The sequence below is a fragment of the Halyomorpha halys genome, unplaced genomic scaffold (assembly GCF_000696795.3).
Source record: "Halyomorpha halys isolate HHAL.00 unplaced genomic scaffold, Hhal_1.1 Scaffold1494.1, whole genome shotgun sequence".
NCBI lineage: Eukaryota > Metazoa > Arthropoda > Insecta > Hemiptera > Pentatomidae > Halyomorpha > Halyomorpha halys.
The window spans coordinates 33,760-46,480 of NW_027110725.1; the positions used below are offsets into that span (position 1 = coordinate 33,760).

General features: G+C 30.5%; 1 protein-coding gene across 2 annotated transcripts in view; it reads right to left on the reverse strand.

The window, feature by feature from the left end:
* Positions 1-4,789: 4,789 nt before the first annotated feature.
* The window catches only part of LOC106689844 (uncharacterized), a 40,129-nt gene continuing 32,197 nt past the window's right edge, over positions 4,790-12,721 (reverse strand). For both annotated transcript variants that reach the window (XM_014435031.3, XM_014435032.2), the window contains exons 12-15: positions 12,303-12,501; positions 10,011-10,125; positions 8,579-8,697; positions 4,790-5,878 (exon numbers count right to left, since the gene is read on the reverse strand). In XM_014435031.3, the coding sequence (XP_014290517.1) occupies positions 5,842-5,878; positions 8,579-8,697; positions 10,011-10,125; positions 12,303-12,501 (470 nt within the window). In that variant the 3' untranslated portion in view covers positions 4,790-5,841. The remainder of the gene's footprint in view (positions 5,879-8,578; positions 8,698-10,010; positions 10,126-12,302; positions 12,502-12,721) is intronic.

A 12,721-nucleotide genomic window follows, 5' to 3' on the forward strand; every position in this document is an offset into this window, starting at 1 on the left:
TAGAGCATGGTAGAGAGGTATTTACTAGTTACAAAAACATCAACAGTCAAAGTTGCTGAAAGAAGACTAAGAAAAAGTAATGGTGTAAATCAGAGACCGGATTTTCGTGCAACAGCAACTTTAGTTCCCTAACTTCAAATTCCGTTAAACTTCGAAAGAAATTAGAATTAGACATTCAAAAAACACTAATTTTATATCGCGGAAAATTGCACGTACTGCAACGTATCCACAAATTTGCATATTTTGAGTTATTTTATTACAAAAGTGCACGTTTTGGGCTACAATTTTAATTTGTGTTGTATGAAATTTAATGCTTGAACTGAATTTCTCATATTGTAAAAATATTTAATTATTTTAAATAAAATTTTATAACAAACATCAATATAAATGAATATACAGATACATTTTTTAACAAACCTTTAAAAGTTTTTCTATATTAAATTGTTACCTGTTAGTTTTTTCGATTGTGGTATATTCCTATGTAAATACACAATTTAAAAGCTAATTGAAAGAACATGCTAAGTGAAATTTTAAGGGAAATTAAAAAGGGAATTTGGTTAGAAGAATATTTTTAAATACACCTATCTGCATAGCGTCTTTTTGTATTCTGATTAGAGATTGGAATATAAAAATAGTTTATTGTAGGTTGGACCGAGTGTAGCTGTTAGCGAGTTAAGCGACTGCCTCATGACTGCAGCGGTTCGGTTCGAATCCGGCCTGGGGTGTCGACTTTTTTCATTTCTGTGGCGGTCCCACGAAATGAAAACTTGATCCCTCACCATGGTTAGTTACCTCTAGATGATAAGTGACGTCAGTAAAGCAACTGTCGCATATATACACCTTGAAAGTGAACTATCGTACACTTTCCTTTTTGCGGCAAAAGTGTTAGCCACTATCATGGAGTAACTATTTGATGTTTTCAGTCAAGACAACATTCAGTCTTTCAGTAATAGAAAAAGTGTCTAATAATTAACTAAAGAAACTAGCTGAAGGACTTGTGCGACACTACACTAGCGTTCTACGTATAAAGTAAAGCCATTTTACCCGAAATCCCAAATCTCCGAAAATTACCCGCTATGATGAAAAATACTCGAAAATCAGGTAAAACCCCACAAATCGCCAACACTGATACTGACTGAAGTATATAGCGTACTATGAAGTATATTATAGTCTATTTGTGAGTGATTGCAAACAGTTTTTTTTCTAGTGATGAAACTTTAACAAATCGGTTGAAAAGTTGGGAACTGGAAATTATATACAGAAAATTAGCTGTTTTAAATAATGCTTTAGCTATAATGGTTTAGGTTGACTTCTGTAATTTAAATGTTGTAAATAAACTATATACAGATGCTAAAACAAAAATACAAATTTTGGATAATCGGTATGATTAGGTATTTATTTCCTGATATACATTTTTCATTTCCATATATTTTCTCAAATTCGTTAATAAAAAAAAATGTACGGACAAAAAATATTGTAAGACATTACGTTAAATCATAATAAATAACCACTTTTGAACTAGTTATTAATATTTTGAAAAAAAAATATGCTTCCTACAGGAAAATTTGCAATGTAAGCTCGAGAGGTTCTGAAGTCTTTTGGCATGTTTAGGTAATCAGAATTAGAACAATGAACTTGATATCAACAAATGAATACATGCTTCATGATCACTTAATCAGTTCTGTACCAAAAATCAATCCTGAGACCATATTATTCTCAACAATATCAGCCGTTGTTCCCTGAAACTGACGTTACTGAATATTTCTAATTGCTATTTTTGAGAAACACGAGTCTTCCTGAGTTTCTGAGATACTTTGTGAAGTAGGTGAAATGGCAGATGTTTTGTCCTTTGACGTTGATGGCATTATTTTTCTATATGTAGAAATGATGGTAATATTCTGAATTATTGTCAATTTCAATTGATTGCCCAACAGGATTTAGTAAATTTATTCGAATAATGTATAATAGTTTATTTCGTATTTACTGGTTATTTCTATTATTTCTCGTATTTATTATTGTTTTTCGTTTGAATTATTACTTAATTTAAAATAATCCTCATCGATTTGTGGTTGCCTTAGCAGTCAATTCATTGGATTGAACGAAACAAAACTGCTATTATGGCTGTAATGATTTCATTATATCTAACAAATTATTACTGATTTATTAATATCGATCAATATATGACTGAATACAATCATACAGCGACACCGCTACTATTGACTGGATATTTTTGTTTTTACTTATATGGACAATTCTAAAAAAAAATCATTTTTCGAGCCAAAATTTTTAGTAAGTGAAACATCTCAGAAAATTCCTCAATTTTTCATGTGGCTTCTTTAGATCATTAAGAATAGTGTGTAACACAAAACCGAGTTCCAATCATTTTTGGCGAGTGCAAACCACAATTTGCAAGTAGAAAAGAGCTTAGCTGCTGATCTTAAATGGAATGCCGAATGTTTCTGAAACCAACTTGTGACCAAGTCACGGTGGTGGGAGGGAAACTGTTTGGATTGGTTTTTCCTTTCAGTATTGTTAGTATATAATATAATATAATTAATCCCTCCGGTCCAAATAGTGATGTAGCTAGTTTCCAGAGCTTACTTATGTCTCTGTCCATGTATAGGCTCTCAGTATTCACGTACCAGGCTTTCTTTTTTGATATAATATTGTAGTTTTTCTGGTGCTTTCTTTATGTTATTGTGAAAGTAGGATTTACTTACCTTCTACCTCACCCCGCATTTGTAAGAGATTGTTGGTATGGATTCAATTAAGTTACCTCTTTATTAAGCAGATCTTCTGCATTCCATTACAGACTCCTCTTCTTCTTCATTATGGTTAGTAAGATCAGTAGCTAAGCTCCCGCCAGACTTCATGACTGGCAGGAGGGAGGGGTGGAAGAGTTCACCACCCATCTGCAGCATGGGGGTGGCTCTTCCAAATAGTGTCAAGTGCCCTACTAGTCTGGCGATAAATCCATATGAAAATAACGTTCACAAGACAATACAGACAGGCAAAGCATCAATGGGTCTTTATACAGAGAAAACATTGAAGTAGAAGGGTTAAAGAAATATCCCGCTCAAGAGAAGACTGGATTTATCGAAGCACAGTTAACTTTTTTGAAAAGATTTTAATATTTATATTCTTCTTTTAGTTGGCTTGTGGTAAGGTCAAGTTTTTAAGTTAAATAGTAAAATAATTTAATTTAATAAATAACAGTTTTGTTAATTTTTTCTTTGTTGTATAAGCCCCAAAAAATTGACTTAGCTACATGGAATCAATTAGATTCAAAATTGAACTTGACTGCTAAACATTGAACAATTCAAAACTCTTTTATTAATATTTATACCAAGTGCCATACTTACTTTCATTGATGAATATCATCAGGTATGGACTGAAATCCATGCACCCACCCATTCATGCGATAGATGCAATTAAACAAGATATCATTTCAAGAGGGATCTGGAATGTTATGCTAATTTATATTTTAAAGATAAAAAAATCAGATTTTAAGAGATAAGAATATGAACTTACCATCAAAGAAATTGGAACCGATTGGTTCTTAACAACTACAAACTAGTACCACTCAAACAAATCATGCACAGCCAGAAAAATGGCAGATGTAGCATAGACAAGAGGATTTTGCCGTTTTATATTAATGAATTCGACTTCTAAAATGCGAAATCATTAGTGGTCTTCTTGGCACGGTCACAGCACCCAGTTTGGGGTACAGGCATATTTTATAGAAGTTATTCCTTTTGCATCTCCAGTCCTAAAAAAGTGGGCTCCCTTGTTCTTTTTCATTGCCCATGATTATACAGTGGGCTAGAGCTCGAACCAACACAACAGTTATTGCTATATTCTTCAATTCTCATCATGGGCATATGCAAAAAGGATTATCAGTCCCTTCCCCAATAATTGAGCCTTAAGGACCATTTCATGCAATATTTAGGGCAAGAATATAACAAGCCATATAATGTTAATTTTTCAGTAGAGCAGTTTCGATAAATTAATATTTTACATAGTTCATATTCCATATTATAGGTAAACATGTAGGAATTATGGTTTTAGACAAAGGAACACAATAAATATCTCTATATTTTCAATCATGCATTTCAAAAGACGGAGACCCCCATGATCTAGAAAAATAACATCATTTAAATCCACAAGAAAGATTCAATAGTAGAAGTCATAGTGCAAACTGCAACATTAATCATTGCAGTTTGCACAACAAAGCACTACCAACACAATTGTGAACTTCTTTATTAACAAATTAAAATCTGTACCGCTATAACCTATGAAGGGTCAGGGATTAGGTACTTTGTAAAGAAGCACTGTTACTAGACCAACGGTTGTTCAAGGAGGTGATTGGGTCAGAATCACGCTCGACTGCCAGATTTTTACCCAACTAAGGGTACCCCAGGAGGGCTCCAGAACCCACAGGAGTTGACTCACAGATAGAGTATAACAGAAAACAATTTTCTCCCCAGCTGGATTCGAATTCGGGTCCTTGGAGTTAGTAGCCACTGCGCTCCCTGAACTTCTTCATGTTGAGGTCATTTGTTGATATGAATTTTGATATAATTTGTTAATACGCATTTCTCAAATTTTAAGTTATTCCATACTCCATTTCCTGATTTTCCATTTATAGGCAAACAAAACCATCCAAAATATCAGTGGGGACAAATGGTATCATTGCAAAAATAGAAGGGATAGGACATGTCCTCTTCCCATCCAGTGCGAATTGACGCTTAAGATGTAGTAAAGGATTGAAAAATGGGTAAAGAATTCCTAAAAGAGGTAGCACAAAGTTTATTTATTTATTTTTTTTATCAAATATACATAAACCAATTAATTAGATAATCCTTGAATCTTGTTTTTAAAATCTAGAGGTATCACATTGAATTTTTACATTAATCATAATTACAAATATATTAACACAATCGATATCATAAATTGTACTTAGAAATGGTTGTAATAGGTACAATAAATAAAGGCTTGAAACTTTTCCAAAGTTTTTTCTGAACAGTTTGGAAACTCATTTGAAAAATTTTTCTACGATAAAGTCCAGGAACTTTCGAGCAATAAAGCTCTATTTTTATAATAAGTCAGAACTTTTATCAAGAAATTTCAAACTTTTACTCAAAAAGTAATTTAATAATATCATTTCTTTAGTAATATGTTTAAATTCATTATCACACATTGTTTTGTTTTTTTCAATACTGCAATTATGCAAATTAAAGAATTATTAACCTAAATAAAAAGTAAGAAACTTAAAGCTTTATAAGAGTGTTGTTTAATAAATACAAATTAAATGTATCACATAATCAAGTAATTTTATTATTATTTTGTTCAATTTCATTATAAAATATATAGATTAAAATTATTTTTTATTTAATCAATCATTCATTTTTATCATTGCAATTGCTTTAATTATATAATTACTCACTTAAATAAAAAAATGAAGTTAAATCTTTGAAAAAGATTTAGTGTAATAAATAGTGAGAGGGCTTATATTACATATATAAGAGTGTCCTGTACAAATGCCATTTTTTAAGATTTCGGTTTTGGTATAGTAATTGACTTTTAAATAAAAGTTATATAAATACTTCTATTGAAAAGCAGTGGTTCCAAAAAGACACAAAAACAATCAGAGTTAAAAATTACAGTCAAACTGAAACTGATTAATAAAAGTGGACTTTTAAATCAAGCCCAGGTTACTACATTTGGAACAAAAACTTTATTTTAACACAGTTCATTATTATGAATACTTCATTTGAATCAAAATATCCTATAGGAAGACCTTTTTTCATCTAAATATTGTCTAAATCACAATTTACAGGTTCAAGCGCACTTCACAATGAGTTCTTGACTCCTTGACCTGAAAAAATATAGTTTTAAAAAACTTCATAAGAAGTTCATCCTTTACCTTGACTTTAGTTTTTCCTCTAAAAAGTTTCATCCCTTAAACCATTATCAAGGAAAACCTTAAATTAATATTTTCTGTGATAAATTAATTTTTTTATTACAGGGTTATAATGCCCATCCAATCTTTGAACTAATAATTTATATAAACTACATTAATTCATTAAACACATACTGGCTCCTTATTATTAAAAAATTACATTTAACATTGTAGAGAAAAAAAAATTAAAGTTGAGGTAAAGGATCATAAGAATATTTTAAAAACTAAATCAAATTTCCTATATCACATTTCAAAGCTAAAAGTAAATAAAGTAAACACGTATGGTTATTTTTAACATGTTAATTCTATCATATATATTTTAAAATTTTTTTTCTTTTTTAAATGAATGTGTATATTAATTTCTCTTAAATGCAGCATATTCTAAAATTTAGTTTGAATAGTTATAGACCAATATAATAATAATAATAATAATAATAATATTTTATTTATTCTGGGACGAGTCCCTTTAGAATAATACAGAGAAATCAATAGGTGAGGGCTGAGGAGATACTTAAATGAAAAATATAAAGAAATATAAACAGTCATTATAAAAAAAATAATTATAGGTTACTTTCTCACTTTTATCAGTTGGACGATAAAAAAAACAAAAATGAATAAATAAAAAAGAGAAAAGAATAAGATGTAAAAATAATTAAGAATGATATAATAGTTAACATACGTATTTACAGTTATATTAATTTACAATTTTATGGGGTCTGAATGGATAAGAAATGATTGAACAGATGAGATTTATTGGAGCAACAGATGTTGGAAGGGATGGAGTTCCATAAGGATGAGGCTCGGATAATGAAAGATCTATCGAAAGCAGCGGTTCGGTGGGCCCTTGTGTATAAATCTGAAGACCGGGAACGGGTATAGCGGGAACGAATAGAGGATTTGAATTAAAGGAGCTCGGAGATGTATGAAGGACGGCAGGATTGGATGACTTGGAAGATGAAGGATGCCAGGAAATACTTACGACGGTAGGAAAGATAAAGCCACTTCAACTCTGCATAAAAATGGGAAACAGAGGCATCCCTAGGGATCCCAAAGATAAATCGTACACAGCAATTTATTAAACGTTTTAATTTCGCCTCGAGATTCCCAGAGACTCCCCCATATACTGTACAGCAATATTCAAAATGAGGAAATATTAGCGAAGCGACTAGGAGCCTATGAGTTTCAAATGGAAATATATGGCGGAGGTAATTTAAACGTTTTAAAGTTGAAAGGATACGGTGGAAGATATTGGATACATGGCTTTTACATGGCCAGGAAAGTGTTTGCTCAAAGGTTATTCCCAGGTTTTTGATGGTGGGATAAAATTTGATGGGACTATCATGTAGGAACAGAGTTGGAATATTAGGAACAGTTTTAAGGAGATGATTGGAGCCTATTAAGATTGCCTTCGTCTTCTCCACATTTAGCTTCAACTTGTTAGCTCTCGCCCATTTCCAAATCCCATCCAAATCTTCTTAAAGTTTCTCTGTGGCTGGTAGGTCAGAAGGTGCGAAGGACAGGAATATTTGGAAATATGTGGTATTGGGAGTGATGGATCTGGAGGGGAAGGTCATTAATATACATTGGTGAATTACAAAACTAATCACTTAACAGCATTTTCATTTTAAATAATGACACCAACTGTAAAGTTAGTGTACCAATGTTAGTTTAATGATTAAGAACCAGAAAAAATAACCATGAGCAGAAGTAGATAGGTTTTGTAGAGAGAACAAACTGCTGACAGCAGGATTAAGTCTGTAAATCAGATTCTTTGATTATTTCCTGCCTTATACAAAATTTCCTGTCCCTCCCCAAAAAAAGGAAGCTAATTGTAAAGAAATTTTAAAAGTTAAAAATTTTATCTTTGAATATCATGTACTCAAGACTGTAAAAATATATAAACATTTTAAATATATGGGTATCTTTAAGAAAAGTGACAATACAAAATAATATATATATTTGTTTTATAATAGTTTTTAAATTATTGTATAAAAAAATAATGATTATAGGATGAATAAATCAGGCATTCTGAGAACTGAGGAGAGCTCCAGAACGCTGATGCAATAGTAATATGAAAATAAATTTTTTTTAAAACAGATAGATTTAGTTTCACTAAACAAATAATTATTATAATATATATTTGTTATGTACTTTATAAAACAATGAAAATTAAGTGTCAATTAGGCAACAAAATTACCCCCCAATAAAAACTACATAATTTTGATCCTTTCTTCAGAATTCACTTTCTTTATATATATTATTATGGCATTAAATTAAATTAAATTAATATATTTTTAGTGAATAAACCTGGCATGTAGCCAACCTCAAGAACATAAAATTGATAAAATTAAAAAATACCAATTTTGAAATAATGAGTACCATAAAAAACCCAAACCTATCTATGCCTCGATTGCTCATTCAGATAAAGTTATAAATCAATTCACAGATACAGTTCTGATAAATTGTTATCCCTGTTAACCTTAAGGAATAACTGATTTAAGAGTCTATTTTATATTTACATATCCAGCCTTTCTAGGATAAAACCATTGTTTGTTCTTAGCCTGAACCAAACATTTATATTTTACACAATTTAGATAATGACACTTAAAAACTTACAATAATTCATAATGGTCCTGATTTAAACTTTCTAAACCTAGAAGTAAGCCCTTTCTTTCTGCCTTAATTATTAATTCCATTTTTTCAATCCCATCATAATAAAGTTCTGTGAAACATTCCTAAAAAAAAATTTTTTTTAAATTGTGCGATATAATTTAATTTAAAAAAATCAAAATTTCATTTCACCTGACTAAGTCCAGATAAATGAAAAAAACAAACAAGATAATTAAAACTAACCTTAACTTAAATATTGATGAATTAACATTGACCAAGAAAGAATTTTGTAAAATTTTTAGCAATTCTTTCCCAATTAGTAAATGAACTTGTTTTATTCTTATGACATACAGAATTTGCTTGATAATCTTTAACATATCTGATTAGACATAAAAAATAACAAAAAAACTTCAGATTCAATATTTTAAAAAACGAATGCAATTAACAACCAATTTAACTTCAAACTCTTCATCTGAGGGCATATTAAATACACCACCTGACTTCTTTGATCTGATTTCAAACTTTTAAGCTATTATGAAGAAAGTATAATTAAAAAAAATAATAACTTCAACTCATGATTCATGGTGATATTATCTTCCTACCTATTCACTCAAATACAACCAAATCCAAAAGTACAAGGCACACAGAAATTAGTTTATTTTTTTTATGGTATTAACTTCTTTTTTGGTAGTGCACCAATTATATCCAAACAATAATATAATAATTAATTCTCCTGAGTATAATTAACAAATTAAATTATCAAGTTCAGTACACCCATTATTCTCTCATTAAAAATTTTAATAACTATGAAATGAAATATTATAATTATGAGAGATAGTTGACCGTGGATGATAAATGAGGAGAAGATGGTTGGGGGTGCGGTCAATGAAACACAAATAAGTATGACTAAATATTATAAATATTATAAAATACCAAAGCTAGTTCGAAGTACAATGTTAACAACTTTATTGTTTTCAAACTGCTGTTGAGATCCCAACTTTTATAATTATTAATTATTTAAAAAAAAATAAAATGAATTAATTTGAAAACCAAACAATAAATATCAAACCAAAATGTTTATTCAGGGTAAATCCATTACTTTTCTGACAAATTATACACTCACACTGCAGTCTCAGGAGTCCAATCACTTTAGTAATCCAAAATTATTAAACAGAAAACTCAAGAAGTATTAAGAAGTAATTGCATTAATCCATTATCAAATATTTCTGAAGAACTTAAAAAATGAGTCAATCAACTTGTTTAGTTGGAAGGATTGATTAACAAATAGATTGGAGTAAAGTTCAAAGTAAAGTTGGAGTAAAGTAGAAGAAGATAATGAGTAAAATACTTTGAATTTGAAAAAAACATCAATCAAGAATAATATAAAATAAAACAAAAAAAAAAAGGGATAGAACACCTAAATGAGAAATATACATACTTCAGGATCATCCAAAGACACGGTAACTTCTGAAGAAGGATAATTATTACAAGCAAGAAAAGGGGATCTCTCCTTAATGACATTTATTTCTGGACCTCTTGTTCTTGAAATCAATCTATAATTTGTAAATAAAATATTTAAAATAACTAATATTTTGCTAAATGAGAAACATTTTTTTACATGAGAAATACAATTAGACAAGATATCGTTATATTGCTCTATTGTCTCGTAATATATTCACATTAGTACAAGTTAAAATAAAAAAATAAAAAAAATCACTACAACCAAGGGTTTTGGGTTCAATAATTAGTTAGGAAGTATCATTCTTATAAAGAGGTGATGTGGTCAGCATTCATGTTCAACTACGGGATTTTCTCCTAAATATAATAAAGAACCAGGAAACCACTCATTGATTCTGTTGTGAAAAGAATCAAACAGGAAAGTGTACCAGAGCTTTGTTGCAGAATGATCTGTGAGGAAAAAATTAAGAATGGTGACAGTTGAGACTCAGACCATACTCATAAGAAAATCTATGGACAGAGGTCACCTTATCATTTTTGTTATTCAAGGAAAAACAATAAGATGGGGGTGAGGTGCCATACAAAGGCATTGGGGTAGGAATAGGAATCAACACCTCCCCTCTCCTAGAGTAATAGAGGGATGGAATAACCTTGTGAATAAATGGATTAAGTACGAGTAGGATAGGGGGTACATTCTGGTACCTTAGTTACCCAGGTACTATAACCATTCATAGAGGTGTGATGTTTATATCAATAATAAAGTCTTGACAATTACTTCTTCTTTCTCTACCTCCAAGTTGCCATAAGACATGGAGGTTTTGCCTTGGTCCATCTCAAAATGTCGTGACAATCTGCCATTTAAACATCTATTGACCATATCCGTTATTACATATCTACCTCAGTCAGCATAACTGGTGCTTTCCTTCTGGTCTAGCCTGCATCACAATTTAAACTTCCTTTCACCGTTCCACATTCTACTCACATGGCCAAACCATTTCAGTTGGCTTTATTTCTCCAACTGGTTAAAACTCAAGGTTCTTCTGGATATTTTCATTTTGAATTTGGTCCCTTTGGGTTTTCCCCTAGATCTTTCTCAGGAAACTAATTTCTGATGCTGTCACTTTACTTGCATGCCAATCTAGGACTGTCTAAAACTCTACTCCACAGAATAAACCAGGAAGGAATATTGTTTTAAATAGAAGCTTTATCTGGTAGCTGATTTCATTCATTCTTATGATTTCTGAGCGTATTTGGGTTTACTATATAGAATGTATACTACATTTCCATTTTTCAATCTATAAAGTAACTTTTGTTCCATTTTTTGCTAACTATTGTTCCAAGGTATTCAGAGGCATCCACAAATTTAAGAGGTATCCTATTATGATTTATTGCTCCTTCTTCATCAGCCCTTTTAAAAAGCATAGTTTTGCTTTTCTTAGCATTAATAGTTATACCTTTCAAGAAGAACTCCTCACTTCTATTTATTTAATGCTACTGTAATTTCTGCAGGGTGTATGCTACTAATACTACATTACCTTGCATATGTTTATATGCACTATTACTAGTACTAGAACTGGCAAAACATTTCAATATCCTACTTTTGCTCTTAGCATTCTCCTCTAGCAGACCTTAATATTTTATTATGAAAATTATAAACAAGAGTGGGCTGAGACTTATCTCCCTGTTTAGCACTCTAATAAAACCTTAAAGTTTAAGATGTGCATCTGTTTAGCCTAACAATATGTTTCGGGTTCTTCTGAGGTGACTAGGGATTATTTTGTTCACGAGAGTTCTCTAAATTTCCTTTTGGGATACAGAGACAAAGGTATCATTCAAATCCAAAAATGCTAAATATAGATTTTTTCCCTGTTTCATGATTTCTCTATTATTTATACCACCTGGTCTAAATACTGCTTGTTCCTCAAGGTTTCCCTCAACCTTCTCTCGAGGATACGGGTGTATATTTTATACACACACCACTGAGGATAGACATACAGGCCAGTAGTTGTCCTATGTAGTTGGATTTGTTTTTATATAGATGGGTATGATAATATTATAATATTTAATTATCTAATTTCTTTGAAACAGGCAATAACATTGCAAGGAAAAGAACTTGAGAATTGACAAATGGAACTTATGATCACTTATGGGAAAGGAATTGGAACTGATGAGGATAAGATTGATAACATTTAACACCTAATCACTTATTATAAAAATGATATACTTCATATAAGTAGATAAAATATTTTTAAATGACTAAACATTAACATACTTATTGAGCCTGAGACGGGTAGATTCATCACCAAAATATATCTTCAAGCTTCCAATGTCCATATAAGTTTCTTGAGAAGAGCTTACTGATTCAAAACGAAAGCTATGCTTTAAAATCAATGAAAGATATACATCAACATGGGAATTAGGTTTTATAAAACCCAGTTTCGGTTTTATATCATAACTTTCCTCAAATAAACCTGTAATTTTTAAATAAAAGAATACATTAAATCTATAATTATTACTTTTAAAATAATATAAATCAGAGAAGCTTATCTGAAAACAGTTTATTGCTGAGTGAAAAAATGTATTGATTTTTTTTTTCTTTTTGATCTTAGTGGAAATTTAGTCCTAGAATAAAATAATATACTCATTCATTTAAGAAACATTAGCATTTTTCCTTGTTTTCAGTTGAAATGA